Genomic DNA, 23,996 nt, shown 5'->3' with positions numbered 1-23,996 from the left:
ATCGGAGAAGTTATGAAATTTCGTGAGAAGTTAAACGTGAACAGTAAGAGAACGACTGGGTCCTAGACTGCTCTTAAAGGCCGTTTCGTGGATACAATATTCATGGTGAGCCTTCGCATTTAATGGTCAGTGATTCATCGCATTCTGAAGACTAGATACAACGATTGTCATGGCCTTTTGAATAGGGGAAATCCAAGAGCATCGAGCTCTCTGTCTCACTTTTTCTCTTTCTTCTGAGAATACACAAGCCATTATATTGTTAATCTCAGCAAAAAGCAGGCGAGAAAAGGGCCAGCTGAAAACCGCGCAGAAAAATTCTACAATATTATTCTTTTGGCCGTCAAAGATCGATTCGAGAGATCTATCAGTTTGTCTTTTTCACAACCTTGTTATGTTGCGAAATAACCATACCAAAGAAGGCCTAAGCACGATGGGGATTTTTAAATTTTTAAAAGACGGCGATCAAGAAAAGGTACAGTTTATGTGTGACGTGTTCTTAAATTCCATGAGTATTCAAGTTAAAGGCCGGAGTCGTTTAGAAACAATATAATAATATCAGTCCTTGGCTTTTTATATTAATTTCTATGAAGATTCAACGGGTGCGAAACAAAAGCAAAATTAAAAATGTTTCCTTTATTCAATACCTGATGACTTTGAAGTCAATCAGAGCTGACCAAGGATCCAATCTTTATTTATATGAAGTTTCATTGTATAGTTTCCATTTTTGGGGGGGTGTGTGTGTGTGAAATAAACTTATACTCTGGATGGATTCATGTCAATATATGCGTACCTTCAAAAAGTTAGCACTTTATCTTATTACCCAAGCAGTGAGGCCTGGGTTTAAATTTCGGCTTTCTTTTTTTCCGCGTTCAGTCACAAATCGCCGTCTGGTCTCTAAAGCGCATGCACCACCTGTGCATGCGTACAGCACATGGAATTTACAGAGGTTGTCGTGGAGAAAAGTTAGCACGGATTCCATGATTTCTAGGGCGATGAAATCACATACAAACGAACACACCGTTCAAGGTAGACCAACACTAAAGGACGTTAAGCGTTTTCGGAACGGGTCGCTGCAAGCCTTACGAGAGATCAATTTACGAGCGAACATTTTGAGTGAATCATGAATCATGTTATACCAAAGGAGTCATCAACCGGGGCTATCAACTCTTCAACTTGATAAAAAGCATCTTCAGAAGCGTCTTCGTATTTTTAGACGTGATCGTGAACCAGGCAGAATCCCAGCACGAGCTCAAGAACGTCTGAGCAACAAGAGCAGAAATGTTAGAGAATTTGTTTACGAATTCATCTGTTCGGGTACACCTAAGTAAAATGCTCTGAGAAACTTCGTAAAGTATAATAAAGATAAAATCTCGAACTAAACGATATTCTCTCGTTATTTTGCTTGTAACAGAGTTATGTGTCTTAACAAGAATGAAACTCATGTAGCGAATTATTGTACATTTAAGCTGAAAGAAACTAAGATATGTCAGTGACTCCAGCAAAAAAATTCTTGGTTTGCCCTGTCACGCAATCCTGACGCGATAAAAAATTTATTCGAAAACCATCTAGTGGATAAAATCAAGAAATTGTGATGTTATAGGAGATTAATAAAGATGACACTCCTCGGATTTTTAGGTCTGTGCGTTTTCCCAAGCTCAGATATTCGTCGAAATATTTTGCAAAAATTTACAGAGACCAGTATGGAACCGCCATGTTGGTGTACCTCTGCGGTACGTCTACATTGCGGGCGGAGAATATTGTTAACATCTGGAACTTACTTTGGCTATCTAGGCGACTGATTATCTGTACTGAACAAACCAGCATTTACAGAAGCACTTTTCCTAATACTTTAACTTCTAAATGGGCTAAAAATCACGAGATAAGTATATGATTTCGACAACCGCGTTCGTAAGTCCATGTCACGCATCGCCATAACAATGAAATTCAAAATGTCTCGCTTGCTTGAGAAACGCAAATAACAACGACAAAGGCTAAGGAAAATAGACTGAAACGTTTATAGGTTGATATAAAGACCTTGACTCATTTCACACCCTAAAGACTTGCAAACGAGTAATAAGCTATTAATCGATTCCGAGAAATGCAATCAAAAGCAGACTAGCTTAAGCACACTTCAAATGCAGAACATTTAGCTCAATTGCAATATAGCTATTGCTTCTCAGTATTAAGACTGCCTGGGTACACGCAGCAAAGCGTCTTGTATTTTCAAAAACTTTTACCATCAGCTCCTTCCACCTACTACCAAAATAAAGAAGAAAGAAAAAGTCTTTAGATCTGTTGTCAAGAATTTTTTGTCTTGTGGCTTGGTTGTACAGGAAGAGCAGAGAGACTTAATAGTAAGCTTTATTAGTCTACAATTCTTATAATAAAACCTTAAAACCTTTTTCATACCGGAATGGTCCTATGGCCTAAAAATCTTTTACAGTTAACAAAATAATTCTTTAACTTTTTTAACAATGAAAATTAATTTCTAACTTTTTTAAGCAATGGTGATTAATTTCTAAGATTTCTGTTGATCGTAAGAAAACGAATTAACTGTTAGCCTTAACAAAGAGCCAAAATATTAACCGTTAGCCGAAAAAGTCACCACCCCACTAAGACCTTCATTGCCCATTTTTTGCCTGTCGTGAAATTTAATTTAAAGTGAGATATCCTTTAAAACGTACGAGTTCTAATATTTACATCTTGAGTTACACCTTAGTTCCTGATTTGTATACGGTAAACTTATTTAAATTTGACGTGCTATTGTGAAGATCCCTTACTCCGCACACAGTATTACGTCTTTGACGTCCAGTAGGCGTGACCTCAACCGGCGTGACTTGAACGTTGTGTGACGCAGTACGGACGATGGTCATCTTTACTTTTTGCAGGTTTGCGTTCAAACGCAAAAATTCTTGAAAAATCGCATCAGCTCTAGCAAGCTCAGCGCGAAAAGATGTATTGTCTGTTTTCACGGGAGTGCAGTGTTTCAACTGAGCCAGTTCAATCCCTCCCAAGCCGAGCTGCACAATAGATCGTCGCCTCGAGATCGGCTGCTCGCTTTTCTTGGCTTTCGCTCGAATGAAATTCTTCGCCGATATAGTCAGCAGTTTCAGCTTCTTTTCCAAGTCTTTAGCGGCCATATTTGCCGCAATCTTTTCTTTGGATTCTTTCAAGTGCTTCATAAGAACAGCAATGACGACATTGACAAGAACAAACTGCGCCGCCAGTACAAACGTTACGAAGAACAGCGTTGCAGTGTATTTGCTGACGGAGCAGTATTTTTCGCACTCGGCTGCCTTGGAGCGCTCAGAACGGAGTGTGTCCTGGAAAAAAATGGAGTTCATATTTCATAAGCGGAATAAATTTGTTCGCACCATATTGTAGGTAAAGGCCAAAGATTCGTAGCTCTAGCTAAGAGTGTCTGGAAAGCGAGAAAACAAGCAAAGAGCAAACTGGTGATTTATCTACGGGAGATGATAAGAATGGGGAGCAGGGATGGCTCGGTGATGAGAGCGCTCGCCTTCCGCCAATGTAACCCGGTTTGGATCCCGGCCCGGTGCCATATGTGGGTTGAGTTTGTCGTTGCTTCTCGCCTTGCTCGGAGGGTTCTTCTCCGTGTGACGTCACAAAAAAAATAAATTTGAGAAATTATGGGATTTGGCGCCATTTTCGGATAGAGCGTCCTCAACGAAGGGTCTTTGCCAAAAATTACCTCTTAATTGTAATTCCCAGCCGAAATATAAAGGATGAAAATTTGGTACTGCCCCATATAAATCTCTCTAATTTTGAGTCAGTTCTAAACTGAAGAAACTGAAACAAATTTTGAAGGGTTTGTATGGGATGCTATCAAACTTTGATCCCTTATATCTCATCGTGAATTGTAATTCAGAGCTAATTTTTGGGATGAGGGCATCTTTTAGGATCCTCTATAAGAATATGACATCATATCCCATAATTTCAAAACTTTTATTTTTGTGACGTCGTCACTTTAGGACTCTATTCGACCAGGATAGAGGACTGCATGAAAACCAGCTGAGGCTGGTATGGCTTCCTCTCGCAAAATTTCAGCTGCTAACTGTGCTGTATTGGGTTTTCATTTAACAACTTCTAAACTGGAGTCTTGAACGAAGACGTCAGCCAACTGAACAAAGATGTCAGCCAAGTTCAAAAATCATAAAGTCTCTCAAGTGTCTACTGACAATAATTTGTGACATACTTATTAGTCAAATATATATTTTCTTACCTCTAATATTCCATTCCAGTTATCTCCCGTTGCTATTCTAAACAAAGTCAACATGGCAGTGCCAAAATCCCTGAAGTGCGCATGCGGGCCGAGTCCTTGGCAGGGATGGGACGGAGAACACTCTGTGACGCAAAAAAACGCGATTGACTCAAACACAGTAAAATTGCGTCCCTATAAAGCCAGAATATAAAAATAGAGGGGGGGGGGGGGGAGGGGAAATACTGTAAACATTGTTCAGTACTCTGAACCACTCTACTGTAATGTTGTGTACTGTGATGTGGTTCAGTACCCTAAACCACTTTACTGTGATGTTGGTATCCTCATTAAAGATTACTATTACTGCTGCTGCTGCCACTACTACTACTACTAGTACTATTACTACTACTACTACTACTACTACTACTACTACTACTACTGCTACTACTACTACTACTTCTAGTACGAGTATGAACACGGAACAGCTGCAAGTTTCCAATTCAGCATTAAATTCTAAAATAAAGATTAAGACAAAACAAAGTTTATTAACCACTATATATATTTGCCTTTATGACCAAATTCGTGAGAGGCGCAGTGGTATCATAGTTAGTGCGCTCGTCTCCGGATCGAGCGGTCCGGGTTCGAGCCCTGGCCAGGAACATTGTGTTGTGTACTTGGGCAAGATACTTTACTCTCACAGTGCCTCTCTCCACCCAAGTGTATAAATAGGTACCGGCGAATTTAATGCTGGGAATAACCCCGCGATGGACTAGCATTCCATCAAGGGGAGAGTAGAAATACTCCTAATCACTTCATGCTACAGAAACCGGGGTAAGCTCCGGCCTAATGGGCCACTTGGCTCGTATGCAGATTTTACCATGAACAAATTCAAAAACAGAACATTTAAAGAATATGTAGTGAAAGAAAATTCAATCAGGAAAAGAACCCAATCATGAGCAACGCCGCGAATTTTTGCGTTAGAACACTTTATTATTGAACTCACCTAGGGTTCCAAATAACTGGATACCCAAACAGGAGTAGATAAAAAACAAAAGAAGGAACAACAAACCAAGGTTTGCGACCTAAAGGAAAAGAAGGAAATAACGTTGCAAAGTCGTTCGATAGATGCGTTGAAGATATGCAACTGCTCTGTTAAGACTAAGTATAAACTCACGACGTAACTACTTCCCAGTTGGCTTGATAGTTCAGTTGGTAGAGCACTGCACCTGTATGTCAGAGTTTATGGGTTCAAATCCCGTTCAAGCCTGATTTTGTTTTTTTTTTGTTTTTTCAGGCTTTAATTTTACAGTTGCTTACGCTTTGTGTATAATTATAACTGCGATGATCAATCATGTCTTCATATCGTTCATATAATCTTTCATGTATACATTTGTAGAGTAGTTTTAGACAAGACAGGGGAACCAATGAATGAATGACTGCCGAGACTTCATTTGAACGTCATCGCTATCAGCCATCTGACCTTAGAGAGCTTGTATGTGTTAAGATGAGAATTCGTCAACTTGTAAACGTTTTAAAATCACGAAATAAGAGGTCCAAACAAGACGTATTTAACAAACAAGACGTATTTATCCGGAGTCTCACTGAATCACGTGGGTACGCCGCCTTCTGAACTATAGCTGATCTACTTTGTAATTCAAATATTTAGCCAGCGCCTAGTAGGTGTCCAACTGTTAAAAGAAATGTAAAACTCGGTCCATGTTACCAAATATCAACTCCTCAACAACAGAAAAAACGCCCAATTAATCGGTAGGATTACTACAGTTGACAATTCGAGATGCTCTCTTATAGTCCTGGTAAGTGCCGTGAAAACGTTACTTCAGCATCAAACTGGATCTAACTTAGGCTTCTTGATTTAACTAAATCTAATCTTGAAGCAGAGGAAGAATTGATATACAGCTGGGATGAGAGTTAAGTTGCAAGCCGATGGTGTGGGTTGTAGTCCGTTCTTTGTACTTAGCACCCTATTTATACTCCCTGCTGGTAATATTAACTCAATGGAACAAACCTGAGGGAGAGCCTCGAACAGCGTGTCCAGTAACGAACGTACTCCTTTGGCTAGCTTTACAAGCTTCAGAACTAAAAATCAACCATATTTAAATAATTAGATTAAATAATTAGACAGAAGTTATTTTAAAGATTTTGGGCAAAAGCCACTAATCACTCACCCTTTCAAACACACTGCATATTACGGTAGGTGGTGTAAGGGGATCCATCACTTATGAATACATAGTGTAAATAAATGGTTGGACATTCTTGAAGCCTAAAAAAACCGTGTCGAATTTCTAAATACTTTGTCAGAACTAGAACGACTTTGTCTATTGTTGACTTGAATATAGACTGTACTAGTTTCATAACAAGTTTCTATCAGTTTGCACTACAGCATATCCAGAGCCATTGTCACGTGACAATGACCAAAATATAGACCTCGTGGTTTTAAGTGTTCCGGTCGCCATTTTGGATGAAAGATTTTTGGTTTTAGTGGAAATGCAGTGCTCGTGATCGCTTTAAGCGACATACCTCGAATGATACGCAGCACTCTCAAGGACCGTGCCACGGTAGGGTTGATCAGTAGTCTCCTTGTAGAGCTCAAGGACTCCACAAGTATCCCAGCCAAGGAAAGAATAACAATAACCAGATCAACAATGTTCCACCTGTGGATGCAATCACAGCTGTTAGCAAATATTTAACTATTATTCACCGAAGTGGAGGTAAGTATCCACCACTTCCACCGACACTGAGGTGAATAGTTGTTTTAGCCAGTATAGCGTACAAGTTGAATAATCAGCCTCGTTTATCAATAAAATTTGCTCTTCGGTAACCGAAGCGAAACGGGAAACCATTTTGTTTTTATCCGTTTGCTCCAAGCTAGCCAATCAGAATGCGTGGAAAGTAGTATTCACTTGTGTAGTATATACTGAATATTAGTTACTCAATGCTCTCTCGTGGTATACCATGAAATATCCCACGAGTCACTTGTATTTTCTCGGTATACACACGAGCCTTTAGGCGAGTATGGATACCAAGAAAATACAGGTGTATGTCCATAGTACACCACGACAGAGCGTTGTATAACTGTTTTATACCACGCCATAGAAAATACAGTGACAAACACAATCAATGCGACATACGCGCGCCGCATGATGGGAAGGTTGGATGTAATACCGTCGAATATACAACGGCTTTCCTGGTTATTCTGATTGGCTGTATTTTCTATAGCATTGTATAAATAATTGTGGGAAATGGCTAAATATATGGGTTATTAACCAAGCGCGAGGTCAAGATGGCTGAATATTGTTCAAGTTCTTCTTACGCGTTTTTGGAACATGTGACGTTTAACGAACGACAAGCTTAGAAAAACACTGAGGTAAAAGACTACAACCGCGCGAAAAATGTAACCAATCATAACGGCACGGGATGCAACCAGCGACAAGCGCGGGAAAGCATGTAACCAATCATAACCGCGCGGGGTAAGAATGCAACCAGCGGCAAGCGTGGAAAAACATGCAACCATTACTCAAAGCGCGGTAAGTGAAAAGCAAACCCTGAAATTATAATTTCAAGCGCAGGAATGCATGCATGTGGAAAACTAAATTCTCTCCGCATAAATAAGCATCGCATTTTAGAGGTACATCGGTTTTTTTCTCTCAGGGACGACATGTTTTCAAAAATAAGCCTTCACAAATAAAATATGCTGCTTACCTGTCTTTAAAATATCGCACGAATCCAAAGGCGATAAACTTGAATATTACCTCTAAAACGAAGATCCCGGTGAAAAAATAATTCGCAGTCTCCACAAATATCTCAAACGTCTGTAATGCAAAGGAAATTCTTTAGTTTAGAAAAGTTTGACTCATCTTGGGACGGAAGCAAAAGGTGACTTGGAAATGGCCCATGATTTGTTTTGTTCTTGCTGCGAAAATACAAGGGTATTTTTTGATAATCACCGTGATAAGGACAAATTATTTCCATTCATTACTGCAAGGGAACTCCTTGGACTCGACTTACAACAAGCTATACCCTCGACATAGCATTAAAGGGATACGCATACCTCTGGTTGGTCACTGAGTGCGTAACTAGCTTAGCAGCAACAAATCAAAGTCGCTGACACTGATTCTTGTAGAACTACTTCATCAGGATGTTGAATGTATCCCGCGGGACTATCAGATTTCACTCTGAACCTCGCGAAGTGACAGACATCAAACAACGGGTGACGCCTGTTTTACCAAGACAGTGAGCCTTTTATGTGTGTTTGAACAGCCTTAAGGTGATTCCTTGGTATTGCATTGCACATCCCTTCTGCGCACGATTTTCGCGTCATTGCCGCGCGAACATGAGCACGTGCGCGTACAAAAAGTAAGAGATTTCCCTCAAACTAAGCTCGATAGCGAAATAAATGCTCCTTTTCTCTTAAACGAGCACGTTGACCACCACTTTTTATTTCATAATTTTAATGAGAACAATATCCTCAATAACTGAGAAAAAAATTAGCAATCTATGGCTACTTTTTTGGCAAATGAAATAAATACTACAGAGGGAGACATAACGGGCCCAACAGCGCATGTCCAAATTATGTTTCCTTTAGAGGATAAAAAAATGCAGGATATTGGTTGTGTTGTGTTCTTCGGCAATACACTTTACTCTCACGGTGCCTTTCTCCACCCAGGTGTATAAATAGGTACAGGCGAATTTAATGCTAAAGGGTAACCCTGCGACTAGCATCTCATCCAGGGGGGAGTAGAAATACTCCTAGTCACTTCATGCTACAGAAACCGGGATAAGCTCCGACCGGATGGGCCACTTAGCTCGTATACAGACTTTACTACTTAACTGACACCACTGACTAATGCATGAGAATGACGTTGGGAGAATGACACCTCGGGATTCAAAGGGCTCGTATCGAGCTCGAATTTCTTACCTGAGACATCTGATAATGTTCTAATGACATGCAGATTACATTCAGGCAAATCACCATGGCAATAGTGACGTCCCAGTACAAATGAAGACACATGTCATGAATGCGCCGGCGCCAAGTGCTGTAACTTTCATAATATGTGCGGTCTACTTCTGAAATGGAAAAACGAATAAAGAAACAAAAAAGTCATCGCCTGGAGACATTGTTAGGAGAACGTAAAGAGCAAGAGGGATAACGAATTATGCATATCCGATGGACGTAAGGGCTTCTGAACCGTCTGAGTGTAAAATCCATGAGCACTCATTACAGTTGTCTATTGACCGACTGACGGACTGACTGACTGACTGACTGACTCACTGACTAACTGACTCACTGACTCACTGACTCACTGACTGACTGACCCGCTGACTCACTGACTCACTGACCCACTGACTGACTGACTCATTGTCTCACTGACTGACGACCTGAACAGATGACTGATTGTAGCTGTTCAAACAGACGCAGACGACGGATAGACAGAGGGAGCGACAGAAACGTAAACAGAACAAGGACTATATGGCGGCTGTACATTTAACTACATTACCATGCGAGCCTTACACAGCCCATAAAGTACAAGGAAAGCCATATTTTTTGCAATATTTGTCCCTGCACTAACGACACTGTATACTAGGTTTAAAGTTTCGTTTTTTCCTGCAGACGATTTATATCACTTGTTTTCTTCGTTAGCTACCGGCTCATATCTACCTTCTTGGTTCCTATTTTTGTTCTTTTCCAGCAATTTTCGTCGTCTTCTCTGCTTTTCCTCGTCCTCTAATTTTTCGCGACAGCGCTGAAAGTTCTCCACCACCACCCCCACAATCATGTTAAGCACAAGGAAGCCTCCTAACATTAGAAAAGGAATGAAATACGCCAGCCTCCATTCCCGGTAGTTCTTGATGGGCTGAAAACATTCAAAGCATTGCATCGAGATTAACAATATCAACTTAAAAAGCTAAGAAAAGCCCAAACTACAGTTCATTACCAGTTAGCAGATTAGTCTTGGTAAGTGTATGTAGCAGTCAGCCTCCGGAAGGGCCGCCAAGTGGAGCGCCATATTCATAGGCACCCATGAATTACTTTTCTCATGGTCATCATGGCTAGCAGTATTGCTCGTGGGTGCGTAGACACGACGGCGACGACCACGAAGTCCCGCAACATGGTGGCCATGCTCCAGGTAATAAGCTGACCAAGACATGCAGGCTTGGTTTACAGCGTACATCTTTGACATTGGACATTCAGGTTATATGTTAATTGATACCTGTCAAAACAAGGTATCACGAGACCAGTATCACGAGACCAGTATCACGAGACCAGTATCACGGGACCAGTATCACGAGACCATATTGACCACCGTAGACCAGGTACTGGTTTTCGATTAGATTGCAGGCTCAGGCCAGGTTAACTTATTGTAATCAGGAGCCCCGCTCTTAGGCTTGGATAAATCTATGTCTTAGTAGATACTTTTATAATGGTATTGATTGAAATAAAATACAAAACTTTACTATGCACGAAACATTTTCATTTTTCTTACTTTCCAGTTATAGCTAACTTGTTTTTCAACTGTACTTTCAGTAGACAATAAACACAAATGTCGTACCTGTTTATCGATTCCCACTGCATCGATACCATTGTGCATTATTTCTACCCATCCATCTCGTGTGGAGAATACAAAGAGTGATATTAAGGCCTGCGCATTAAAGAAAAGTGACGGTTATTTTATACATTCACATAAACATAGCTTCAGATAGTTTAATGTAGAGATATATCAGCTACTTATATTTCAACTTATATATTTCAAGTTATTGCCAAACGTTCCGATGTAAATAGATACACAACCAGGAGTTCCCAACTGTTAAATGTACCTCTTTTTGAGACTGCCTCTGAACAGTCAGCATCTGGAATTCCTTGGAATCGAATTTAAAACTTTGTAGTAACGAAACAATCTTTAAGAAGCGTTTAAGGAGTAAACATCTAAGGGATTTGTTAGGATATACTTGATATAGTGATGAGTAGTTGTGTAACTGATATAGTAATGAGTAGTTTTTTTTATTTTTTAATCTTGTGAATAATTTAAATAACTATGTAAATTATTACTTTATAGTTATTATTGCTCCTGAACAGCCCCATTGGGGAGGTTCAATAAAGTATTCATTCATTCATTCATAGTCAGTAAGATCGGAAAGAAAAATAAACATTCAGCGAAAAATAAAGAAAAATTCAGTTTGAACTTTAGTTTCAACAATGGGACGGATTACATTTGGTAAGTTGTCAAAATTGTACATGTGGTTCTCCCATCTGCCACTGTCATTCACACACTCGGACCTGTCGGTCACATGACCTCTGTTGCCTTCGCAGTAATGAAAGGTGCCCTTGAAAATCTGAAAGAAAAAGTACGCCCATAAGTTCACGTTTCAGAGCAGAGGTACTCTCTTGGACAATGTTCAGAACACCATTACTGAATTTGCTACATTATCGTTCCATTAAACGTGTCATACATGTGTTACAAATCACATTACGTCTTCTTAGAATTTTCGCATGAATTTTTGTCCAAGAGGGTACTCCACAAAGTCCTATACTGGAAGGCTCCGCCCCACGGTCCAACCCCTTACTCTTTATTATGCCATTTTGTCAGAAAAGGTAACCCTTTTCCATACCTTTTTTTTCTAAATGTGGTATCCCTTTCACGTATTGCTGTAACGGGTCCGCATTTTAATGGAGTCGCAGTCACTTTGATGTAGTGCTTCATAAAATTCAATGATACCGTAAGTTGTGAAATCCCTACCCTTTCATAAACCTGAAGCTTGAAAACCCTACCCGCCCCACCTCACCCCCACACACCGTGACAAAGAATTCACTTTGTGCGATAGTGTGTCATGATGTCAGTAGCGGGATACCTCTGCCCTAGCCCGGACAGCCTTGTATTTTGCTTTAAAAATCAGCTCTGAGTACAGATAACTATCCACTTGCTGTGTTGTCGATGTCATCGGGGATAACCGTTTTTTAGCCTGCCGTGTATCTTTCAAGGATAATGACAGTTTCTTCAGAAACCTTAATTGGTATTCGGACCAAATAAACCAAAGACGACTGTAGAATTAAGAGCATGAATGACAGTTACCTGGACTCCCAGTATGCCAAACATCACAAAGAATATGGCAGCGATCAGAACAGTATTTCCAATTGGTTTCAATGAGTAAAGAAGAGTTTGAACAACCAACTTCAGCCCTGGTGCTCGCCGAATCATCCTATTTGATACAGGTAGAGTTGGAAATATCAACAGTTTTAATTGCTCAGTTTAAAATTATGTTTATATTTGGGGATGTCTCAGTAAGCTTATAAGACAAACCTCAAAGGTCTAAGTGTCCTTAGCGCCCGGAAAACTCTAAGAGCTCCAAGTACTTCTGGTGCGGTGGCAGAACTATAAGTAATGATGACATCAATCCAAGAAAAGAGAACGAGAATTCCATCTAAGACATTCCAGCCGTCCTTCAAGTAGGTCCCGGGGCCCAGAACCAAACCATGAGCAATAATCTGTGCGGTTATAAGAAGTAGAGAAGTTCAGGAAAACAATGAGAAGAAAAAAATCACCGAATGGGAATATGGATCTGGCACATATGAGGTAGGAGAGTTTAAAAAAAAGAGGTCACTTTACATTGGTTGTTTAACATTTGAGAGCAATTTTGCAGAATTTTGGAAGGGAATTTAAGTTCGATATGAATGTGTTCCATTTGAAGTTTCCGCGAAGGAAGGCTAGTTTGGTCGAGGCGTGAGGCCGTAAGGCCGCGAAGCCCCAAGGCTTGAAACGGATGCAGACATTTTCATTCAACTGAGCCGAAAAGTCGTGTTTCTTCTACATTCCAACGGGAATTTGAGGAATCAGGAGCCGAGTTCTTTTGGTAACTGGAAAATAATTCTATACCTTAAGTAGACATCATATCCCAGTCAAAAAGGGTAATCTCTTCAAACATGTCAAATTTAATAAGAACTTACTAATTTAAATCAGGATGCATTACACTAACAGTTGGTGTAAAACTATGATCCAGAAATTGAATTATCCGCCAAAACATTTCCGCGGACTCTTCGAATCATTTTACGGGATCGTTTACAAAGTGCATGATTATTTTCAGTAATATCACTAAATAATCTTAAAATTGTTCACTAGGGCAATATATTTACCTTTATCATCATTTCAAGGCTAAAAATTATGGTCAGTGTAAGCATTGCGATGTCGATTATCCGGCGTTTCTAACGAGCAAGAAGAAAACGTAACGAAGAATTGGGTCAGAGACAATATAAAAATATTGTTTCATAAACAATTTAGTGTTTAATCATTCAAGTGTTTAAACATACGGGAAACTTAGCATTTCTCAAATCTTTCACTTATGTCTCTCGAGAAACAATGTTCATAGGCACTCAGTGTCTAAAAATCAGACTTTCCTACTCCACTGTTGAATGCTACCCAATCGAAATTCAAATCCGAGGTGGTGTCTGCTTCATGCCATCTTTATCTTTATCCAAGACGATAATGGAGAGCAGGTTGGTCAATTTCTTTCCCAGTGTTTCAGGTTCATTACTACACGCACCACCCACATTCCCTTCACGTCGTTTAGTGCAAAAATTAAAGGAAAAGTAATGTAGTAACTTCACACACACGCCTTAAAATGGACCTTGACAAATCACACAGCTCTCATTATGGCTCTGAGTTCTCTCACCTGGTGATCTGATGGGATGTTAGGCTCCTCTAGTGCCAGGACCACACAGCTTATTAGAATAAAAAACAGCACAGCGTAATCAAAGTACTTGTGCCCGCATACGGCAGTTAGAAATCGACGAAATCTGCAAGAAAATCAACAGATGACATCGATCAAAAAGACGGTATCACTACGCTCAAGTTCCTCCAAAAGGAAACTTAACTTGTACATAGAAATTTGGCCACTACTGGCCGGCACCCACGCTTTTGGTAGTTGCTTGAATAATTTCCCTCTAAGATACACACCCCTGCTAAGTGAAAATCGTAGACGGCGCAGAAAATGTCCACTCTTAGTTGTTGTTTTTTTTTCTTACATACAATGCAAATCATTCTTCTACCTATGAGGGGAAGTGACAAAATTATCTTATCTTTTATTTTGTAGCGGTATTTACAAAATGCGAAAGAAAACAGCTGCCTGCACAAGAAACGTTCATTGCAAAGTCTTACCTGTTTGAGGGCGAGAACAAAAACAGAGACCAGTCTGATCGTATGTCCTTCTTCATAACCCTTACTTTCCTGGTCTTCGACACAGAGAGAAAAATAAAGAAAATTTCAATACTTGGGTATAAATAAGTCGCAAAGAGCAATTTTGTCTGAAGATACAAGTAAACATTGTTGTTGACTCATACCTTGGACTCGGGAGCAGCACATTCACGTAGTTGGTAGACGTCTCGTGTGTTGTGGTTGTTCTGAAAGACAATTTGGGGTGACTCAGGCCGAGATGTTGCTAGCGACACTTCTGACTGATTCATACGTGATCTCCTACCAGCAATTGTCGAAGATTCAATTTTCCAAGTAAGTTCAGGTGTTCTCTTGGAGGAAGCCTCAGAATGCCTCTCTGATTCCAAAGCTGTATCAAGATTAGACGTGTCCTCTGTTACTAACTCATCGCAGAGAAACCCTGAATTATAAGCTGCCGAATTCGCCAACTCAAAATCACCGCAAACCGCGTTTAATGATGTTCTTCTCACCCTCTGTTTCGCCAATTTTGATTCCTGTCGAATTTTTTTCAGCTGCGGCATTGTCAAGTTAGCGTCCTTGATTTGTGAAGCAGCTACTGAATTCTTGGTTTCTAAAGGTTCCAGCGTTGCCAAGGAGAGGCTCGGCGTGAAGTTCGTCTTGTGTTGGAAAGTTGTGCCTAAGGCGTTTCGTACTCCATGGCCACAGAAATCCGGCAGAGACTCTGGGTTATAATTTCCGGGGCATGGTTCTTCAGAATCTTCTTTAGAGATCAAAATATGAGGCATTTCAAACTTCCTAACCAGCGGTTCTCCTAAAGTTTTTCCACCGGTCTCTTCCTTGGGCTTTGGCGATGCTTTCCGTTTCTACAGGAGAAGAGAGTGATTATGATACGACAAATACTTTTTTGATTGTCTCAAACAGAACTGTTACTGATTTTGATTTGTTTTCTCATCTTCCCAGTTACAAAATTTTAAGGGGATCGAGAATGGGTGCTGAAATATACCCTTAAAGGAGCTTCCTCACGGTTTGTGCATCTTGACGAGTTTGGTCAAAATTTTTTAAGTTCGTCGTTTCTAATCCGTGTTTATCTTCTCCATCCTTAACCATCCTTGTTCCTTTATGGGTTACTATTACCTCTTTGGTGTTTTTACATCTTAGTATACTATTATTTTTAAGTTTTCCTCAATTTAAAGGCAATTTTTACGTGTTCAAAATAACTCAATGCAGTGACTGAGCTCCTTTAAGGCTTAATTATACCATTCAATGCGTTTGCAGAATTATCCAGATTGACAACAGGCTATTTTATAAAGCAGTATTCTACTAGATCTGCTGTTTGCGTTTAGTTCTTTTAATCCTCTGCGTTCTGTAAATCATCAAGCAACTTATTACCGCAATTGGCAGTGGTTGCATATTGCACACTTTGCACAGTTTGCAAGTTTTCCCACGCTTGGCATCAGTTGCAAGTTTTCTCTCGCTTGGCACCAGTTGTTTGCCTTCCCGCTCTTTACGTCAGCTGCATATTTTGTTCTAGACATCTAATTGATTTATTTATCATGGTCTGCTCTGATTTCCCATAAACAAGTCCTGGGATTTTGGTTATAGCTTTAAGAAGGCGTCAGAAACATCCTTGTCATATGTTTTTCGATTACTTAGGTTTGACTTCATCTGAGTTCAGCTGAGTTGTATTGAGCTAATGACCCTAACCCTGAGCTGAGCTGGGTTGGATTGAGTGAAAGAGGCAAGATGTGGTTAATTATGGACAGTAGTTGCAACGTACCCCTGAATTTGTGAATCCTTCTACAAGTATGGCCACCAACAGATTGAATAACACGTAATAACCAACAGCCATCAGCGCGATGAAATACAAAGCCGCCCATTTCTTTGTAGAGCGCATGCCGTCATACATAACTTGATTCCAGTTTTCCTGAGTCAGGATCTGTTGTGACGAGATATTCAAGTGTTATGATATTTCTGCTTTATGCTTATTGTTGGTGAAACCCTTCTGAACTAAATGCGAATCGTTCCCCAAGCGGATTCCATGTGTCAACAACTAGCTTCTTTCGACTTAAAGGGACCTAGTCAGTCACACCTTTATTTTGTTTACATACGAAAGTTTGGCTATTATATTTTGTTCGAAGCTTATCGAAATGAAGCAAAATACTCTGAAAATATCAAAAATAATTATGCATACTTTCAGGAACACAACTTACAGTAATGCGATAACATTTCACTTCACCATGCAATATCAGCGGAGGCTGACTAGTGTCTTTTAAGCTGAGCTTTTAAAGAGGCAAAATTATGTTAACCAGCACGATTTACTCAGCCTGCGTCTGTCTTACCCGCGTACGTAAGGGCTGGAACACACAGGGAATTCCGAGAGGGCCATAGCAAGGATAGTTATTTCCATTTATAAACTTAGTAAAAAAAAGTATTGTCGGGGAAGGTTAGAACACTCCTGATGGGAACCACTTCTCTCCACATTAAAAGGCCCACTCTTGGACGGGAAGTTTTTGGAACTTAAATCCAGGCATCATAAAAATACTGAAAGGAGTACTCGCTAAGAAACGAGCGTACCTGAAACACAGACACCATCGCCCAAAGAAAGTTGTCAAAGTTGCTCCGGGAGACCACTTGTTTTCCTTCAGCGTTCTCAAATTTAAACTTTCCACCAAAAAGATTCATTCCCAGAATTGCAAACGCAAATATAAATAGAAACAGGAGGCCGAAGAACGTCATGACACTCGTCATAGTTTTTACGACGACTAGTAACTGGTATCGTACCGGTCTAACCAGTTTGAAAATCCGGAGTAACCTGATACTCCGGAATATCGAAAGGGCTGAATTTCCTTGGGAGAGCAGGATCTCGCAGACACTGTAAAACAACCAAAATATCGGAAACATCAGTTATCAAAGCCTTGGGGGCTTTGTCATTCTATTATAGTCAAGAGGCAAAATTTATCTACAAAAGCTACCGGCAAACGGTTTTACTTTAAAAAATAAGGTATTTCAAATGGAACAGACGTTATTACCTTACAATAACAATGAAGCCGTCGAATACGTTTTGTCCCTTTCTTACGTAAGCGGTTACTCCAAATCCCAGCAACTTTATAATCATCTCAACGGCAAAAATGGACACAAAGATAATATTTACGGTCTCCAGTGCAACGGTCAAACGTTCAGGCTGCAAAGAAAACTCTGAAAGTTATTTGTGACCCAGCGGTTAGTTCTTCATAATATAAACACAATATAATTTATTTCATTTACGATCGATAGCTTCCCGAATCTGTTTCTTTCAGAGATGATTACAACTCTTAGCACTTTCTTGAAAACTTTGTCTTCCAAATTAGGTGATCCTGAAGAACGTTTAGATGCAAGGGACTCATGGAAAGCGCAGTCCCAAAATATCGCCCTTCCAGTAGGCCATAAAAAGAGCAATGGTAGAACAGTATTAAACACAGGAATCTTAGGCATTTTAAAACGTAGCCTGGGTACCCTGGTCCCAGAGGAAGTTTTTCTCCCTTTTACTCACATTTAAGTAAGAAATAGGAAAAATAAGACCTCTGAACCAAGGTACCGACTGGATAAGTATCGTTCCATTTTCTCGAAATCTGTTTAGAATTAAGGGTTAGTTCCCTCGATCAGATGTAAATCACTTTCTCTTCATTGTAAGCTACACAGAATATATGGACATGCATCACTTCTAAGGAGAACTTGTATGTCGATCTCAGCGGAAAACGCTTTTTCCCGCTCTTATCTCTCTTACCTGTTGGTAATGTTCAAGGCCCATACAAATCATATTCAACAAAATGGCGCTCATGATAACAAACGTGAATTGCTTGCTTTCGGTAATCTTTCTGCAAAGAGTCCTCAGCTTCTGCCAAGCTCCATGATTCGCTGTGACATCATAACTTGCACTTTGTCTTAAGTTAAATAAACTTTCAAACATATCATCTTCACTCTGGGTGGAAATATTTCGGCGTTTCAAGGAAGGTCTTTTCGGACTCCTGCCGGAGGTGTTCTCGGGTTGGCATTCATCGTTCCCCCTCTCCAGAAACAAATCCTTAAATGCCGCGTCTCCTTCCATGTTTTCATTCTCAATGTCACCGTCTAAAGAGGATAAAAACTCTACGTCAACCATTTCGGGATTTATCTCATTCTTACTGAGCTCTGCAACATCTTCGTCAAAATGCTCAGATGAATTGTAAGAGGAAATCCCAAGTTTTCGAGTGCGGGCCAACTTGACATGTGCTTGCTGGCTAAAACGTCGATATTTCAATGCATCCCTGTCCTTCGACTGAACTTCCTTGCTTTCCTTCGAAGGTTCGGTGACTTCATCCTCTGACGTACTTGAGCGAGCAACCAGTGGATTAATTTCCGCTGACACCGTTGTAGACGCAGAGACTTCTGTTTTCCCAGAGATAGAATTTGTTCTGCTTGCAGTATTGCTGGATGAAAACGCAAAGAAACCAGTTGTTGGCGAAGGAATGCTTAATTTCACGCTTGTCTTAGTCTGCGCGACAATTTCTTCGATGGAAACGGCTGACGACGTTTCTGCGTGAATTGATAGAGTATGCGAGCATACTGAGGTTTTTGAGCCTCTTCTAGAAGGTTGGTCAGGAGGCGTAAGGAAATCTTGAAACAACCCAGGTTCTTCGAGAAAGTTTGGGGAAGAAGACAAAGTTCCCTCTTCCTGAACCTCAATTTTTGGTACGTTTGCTGAAGGAAAAGAGTTGGGGCCTGGAGATGGTGGTACGAAGCAATTGTACAAATGATGATGAAAATGGTGATGATGATAAATGTGGTGATGATGATGATGAACGTGTTCCTTTTCTTGGGAATTGTAGTTGCAAAGCGTTCCTAGCAATTTAAACAAGGTTTTCAATGGCTTTGATGAGCGGAGAGGTGATTCATCTTTACTGTTTTCCATCAATTCTATCTCACGAGCTTTTGTTTCCTGGAACTGCATGGTGATAACAACCAGGCACAAATTCACAAGGAAAAATGAACCCATCTAGAAAAGAAAAGAAAAGAAACTATAATAAGCTAGGGGGTATGCGGCGAGAAAGAAAGGAAGGGAAGGGGCGTGAAAGGAAGGATGGAAGGATTGGAAGGAGGGAAGGAAGGAAAGAAGGAAGGAAGGAAGGAAGGAAGGAAGGAAGGAAGGAAGGAAGGAAGGAGGGAAGGAAGGAAGGAAGGAAGGATGGATGGATGGATGGATGGATGGATGAAAGGAAGGAAGGAAGGAAGGAAGGAATTATGGATGGATGGATGGAAGGAAGGGATTACAGGATCTAAATGAACAAAATTCAGTGGATTCAGACTTAACATATTTATTACTTTGCTAGTATTTTTGTTTAGTTGAAATATTCCTCTCTTACCACAATGAGTACAACAAAATAGATCCAGTTCCAATTGCTATGTGCATCCTGGACAAAATACATGATATCTGACCACCCTTCCAGGGTAATAACCTGTAGAAACGAAATAGCCATTCCAAGGGTAAATCGTTTCGTATTAAATACGACTTACTCTCCGTTTTGCCAGTTTTGAAAAGCTTTTCTCACCTGAAATATGGCGATCCATGCAATACCAATATTATCAAATGAAGTCGTGTCATAGAATGGGTTTGGTCCGTTGGGCGTGCAGTTGATATAGTACTGATTCCAGTTTACACAGACTGACTTATTCGCAACAGTGTTGTCCTCAAAGGACCCATGGCACTCGAGACCGTCCAGGTAATAAGGCTTGATATCAGAGCATTTGCTGGTGCCGCGGTCTTCGGGTGAAGAACAGACGAAATCGGGAAAATAGAAGGATGGTTGGTAAAATGTTGACCTGTTGTATCTGAAGCAATAAAAATAAATTTTTGTGATATGAATCAAGAAATAATGCTTTATTAGTACTGGAAGGCTAGTCATCGAAAGAATCTGGATGGTCGGTGGCCATCAGTAAAGCAAAGATCTCAAAATCTCAAAATATGCTAGACTTAATTGAAGATCAGACTAGCTAGAGGGTAACCAGTTGGCTCTTATTAACAAAGTGCGGCAAAGGATTATCGATCAAATCTAGCCTGTGGTGGGATGCAAAATATGTACCAGAGAGCTCCAGATTACAAGACAAGGGCAATGATACAGAAATCAGGTTTAAACATAACTCGATCTCCAATATGAGCCTTACCTGTTGAAGAAAGCTGAATCTTTAGAGAAGGTGGTAAAGCATCGATTTCTCAGCTTTCCTTGCCACAGCTGTACGCCAATGATACCGAACACAAAGAAGATCAGAAAAGACAAAAGAAGGACATTGCCGAGCATTGGAAGCGTGTCAAGAAGGAGTGTCACCAGGATCCGAATACCTTCAAAATAAGAGCAAAACTGAACTTCATAACTTTGACAAAATATGGCAGTTATCGAGAAGCTTTGGGAAGGCTACTGTCTTCCTTATCTAAAATATTCTCCTTTCTCTCCTCCAACACAGGATCCGTAGATCCCGAGCTGAAGACAAATGGGTGGCATATCTACCTGACAGGGCCGTGCTCTAGAGGCGCTCGGCTGCCACAGGCGACTGACTTTTGCCTTTAGGCGACTGGAAAAACTTACTTTTTTCGGACAAGCTTAAGGGCTGGACACCTCGTAATTGTTTTTGACATACATCAAATCAAAAAGAATACATTGAATTAAAAAAAAAATACATCAAACTCTTCACTTACTTGGAACTTTATTGATGGTTCGAAGAGGTCTTAGAACTCTGAATGCCCGCATAATGGTCAGATAGTTACCACTTTTTATTACTTTCTCAATCAAGCTAGAAAAAAACATAGGCATTTCGGTTTTATTTAGCTATTATGTATTTAATGAAAACAACTTTAGGATCTAAATATCGCTATGTTCGATAGTAAGTAGCGATGGAAACTAAATCTGCAAACAAACCATTTAACACCACAGACTCTCCTAGGGCTCTCTTTCCTCTGGGGTATGCCTACAAATTTTGGGGGGAAACATTGCGCCTGTAGGGAGTAACATTGACCTTGTCACTACATACTAGGTGCCATTGCAGCGTTAGACCATCGTAAAGGAAGCGCTACCTGGATCTGCACACAGGGGACGAAAAAACCTTTAACATGGTTCATTCATGGTGCAGAGACCTCGCTCTGTACACCATGAGCTGAAACCAGCACAAGTGTCTTCTCGTCCCGCACGAGCTAACTCGACCAATCTTACCCAATGACCACAATAAAGCAATCCAATCTGTTCCACTTGTCCTGTAAGTAACCTTTCTTTCCAGTGACACCCATTGCTAGCATCTTGATCACCATTTCGGCGAAAAAGAAAGCGAAGACGACATGTTCCACGTGCTCGAGTACTTGGCACCGAGTGGAGATGCATTGTGGATCAAGTGGATTGTACATGGCTAATGTGACACAGTTGATGAGGATCACGAACATGCTGATGCGTTCAAACCATGTGCCACAATGTTAAGGAAAAGTGCAAGAGTTAATCTATTTACCTTTTTGCAAATAAACTAAGTTATCATTCGATGCATTTTTTTCCTCCCTTCTATTGGCTGAGAACCCACCACGTGACCTGCAAATAACTGCCTACAAATAATGGTCTGCTCATGCGTAATACCGTCTAAATGTGTTTTGCTGCAAATGACATTCTGCTCATGTATAACTAATTATGACCGCGCTCTCTGGTAAAAAATCGCAGATCGCTTCCCTGCGCTGTCGGGTAGTAATTTAAATTTGAAAACAAACTTGGTTATAGAATGATAAAACAATTATTGAACTTGGTTATTGCAAAATATCATGATTGGTCAGTGTCTCGCAGATCAATTATTTGCTGGATCTGCTCGCCAATGACAAATTACAATATTTAGCTCAACCTCGTCCAATAATTGTCAATGTTTGGAAACATAGACCTACTCAGTTGCCACATTACCAAAAACTCAGGGGATAAACTGACCGAACATATCATCACAAACAAAAATGTTCAATGAACCATTATTTTAATAAATATTTAAAAACTCTCAATAAAAACTTGGCGAATGAAGCTGATTCTAAATACATGACTAAATTTCTATCTTAAAAGTCAGGATTTCATTGATTTGAAGCGATATTTCCATATAAAGAGCTGGAAACTTAACACGCGTCGTGATTGCAACGCAATCTTATCAATTCTTTCCAATGAACAATTATAATACATGCTATTAAAAAGAGGCGCTGCTGCTAGTCTTGTCTGAGACTGCGTGAAACTACCTCATAAAGTGGTTGCTTTGGCAACCTTCGCAAACTTTTTGACGTCGCTTCAGCCATCGCTGGCGACGCGAGTGAGTGATCCACGAAAGTAACTTAATGAAAGAAAGACTTAGGAAGGACTTTCAAAACGTCTTTAGCAGCTTTCCATATAAGAAAATGTGTTATATAAGAAGAGAACTAATCTAATGGAAGAGTGTTGCGAGAATCAGTGTCGCCTCGACATAGATTTAACGGAAAACGGAGAAAATGTACTTCTTATTTCTTTTAATAAAAATGCGTGACATAAATATATATATATAAACAGCTTTCATCTGAGAAAGTAAATGTGTTATTGATAATTGCTCTTCTCCCGTGGTTTACCTGATCAATTTTCATTATTTTTTAACCTTTTGAATCACTTTCTCCAGAGAATAATTTATAACAACAATTGCGTCAGTGCGTGGTAACTTACGAAAGTGGATAAAAAATGAGTCATTCATTTACGCAAGAACCGTGATCTTTGCCCATTCTCTAATTGCAGCAAAATTACGAAACATTAGTTGCTAATTGCTATTCAAGTCGTGAATTTTTTGTTTGTAGTTCGGTGCCGACCAAATGCATATGCAAACTTAACATCGGTTTCAAAGAGGCGAAAGAAATTTATTGATGGCCTAAACAGCAGTTAGATTTAAACGCTGTCAGTCAAAAATTCCATTAAACCTAGAAACAGATACAACATTTCAAAATTAAATTTGGCGGCGCATTTTATAATTACGATTATCTAAATATCAAGAGTGAACGCTAAGTGTTTGATAATTTTCGTATTTTTCCATCCGAGTGTTAGAGAATTAGAAAGTCTCACCGTCCAAACGAAGTTATTCAGAACCTAACAGAAACGTTTTACCATAAACTACCTTTCTTAATAGGTAGATAAATACATTATAATTCAGTCTCTTTTTTCCTTCCCGGTTTTCTCGCTGTTTTTTTTTTATATGGCCATCCTCTATTTTCACTAATATTCAACAAAAAAAAATTATCTCTAGGAAAGGGAAAACATAACTCGAACAGGTATAAAGCACAGTTCAAAACGTTCGTCCTGTTATGATGTGTTTTGAAAATATCGCGCAACATTTAACAAAAATATGAAAGCTTATTTTATTATTTGTAATTTCCAATGGAACAATTCAGAGTTGAAAGTTTCCCAACCGAACATAAACACGGGTGGTAAAATCCGCTTTCTAAGATCGCCATCACACTGTAGGCATAACCTAAACATATAGTTTGTACCTGATAGCGAATTATATCGACAATCTCTAGTTATTGATATCAATTGCGAGTATCTGTTCTTACTTCAGGCGCCGGT

At 39.9% G+C, this 23,996-nt stretch overlaps 1 protein-coding gene across 1 annotated transcript; it reads right to left on the bottom strand.

The window, feature by feature from the left end:
- Positions 1–1,523: 1,523 nt before the first annotated feature.
- Positions 1,524–22,517, bottom strand: LOC145489053 (voltage-dependent T-type calcium channel subunit alpha-1H-like). The gene is made up of 25 exons (XM_081467950.1): positions 21,618–22,517; positions 21,107–21,201; positions 20,578–20,752; positions 19,965–20,244; positions 19,779–19,871; positions 18,164–19,411; positions 17,430–17,581; positions 16,975–17,272; positions 16,178–16,336; positions 14,568–15,263; positions 14,386–14,459; positions 13,901–14,024; positions 13,365–13,433; positions 12,535–12,719; positions 12,307–12,433; positions 11,447–11,569; positions 10,789–10,878; positions 9,897–10,092; positions 9,156–9,304; positions 7,940–8,049; positions 6,758–6,891; positions 6,246–6,316; positions 5,223–5,301; positions 4,244–4,365; positions 1,524–3,323 (listed from the first exon to the last, which is right to left on the bottom strand). The coding sequence occupies exons 1-25, from the start codon at positions 21,839–21,841 to the stop codon at positions 2,709–2,711; spliced, it is 5,688 nt and encodes a 1,895-aa protein (XP_081324076.1). The 5' UTR covers positions 21,842–22,517; the 3' UTR covers positions 1,524–2,708.
- Positions 22,518–23,996: the final 1,479 nt, after the last annotated feature.

Source organism: Orbicella franksi, chromosome 6 (genome assembly GCF_964199315.1).
Source record: "Orbicella franksi chromosome 6, jaOrbFran1.1, whole genome shotgun sequence".
Classification (NCBI taxonomy): domain Eukaryota; kingdom Metazoa; phylum Cnidaria; class Anthozoa; order Scleractinia; family Merulinidae; genus Orbicella; species Orbicella franksi.
Note: the sequence above shows the minus strand (reverse complement) of the source record. Positions and strands in the feature narration are given on the sequence as shown.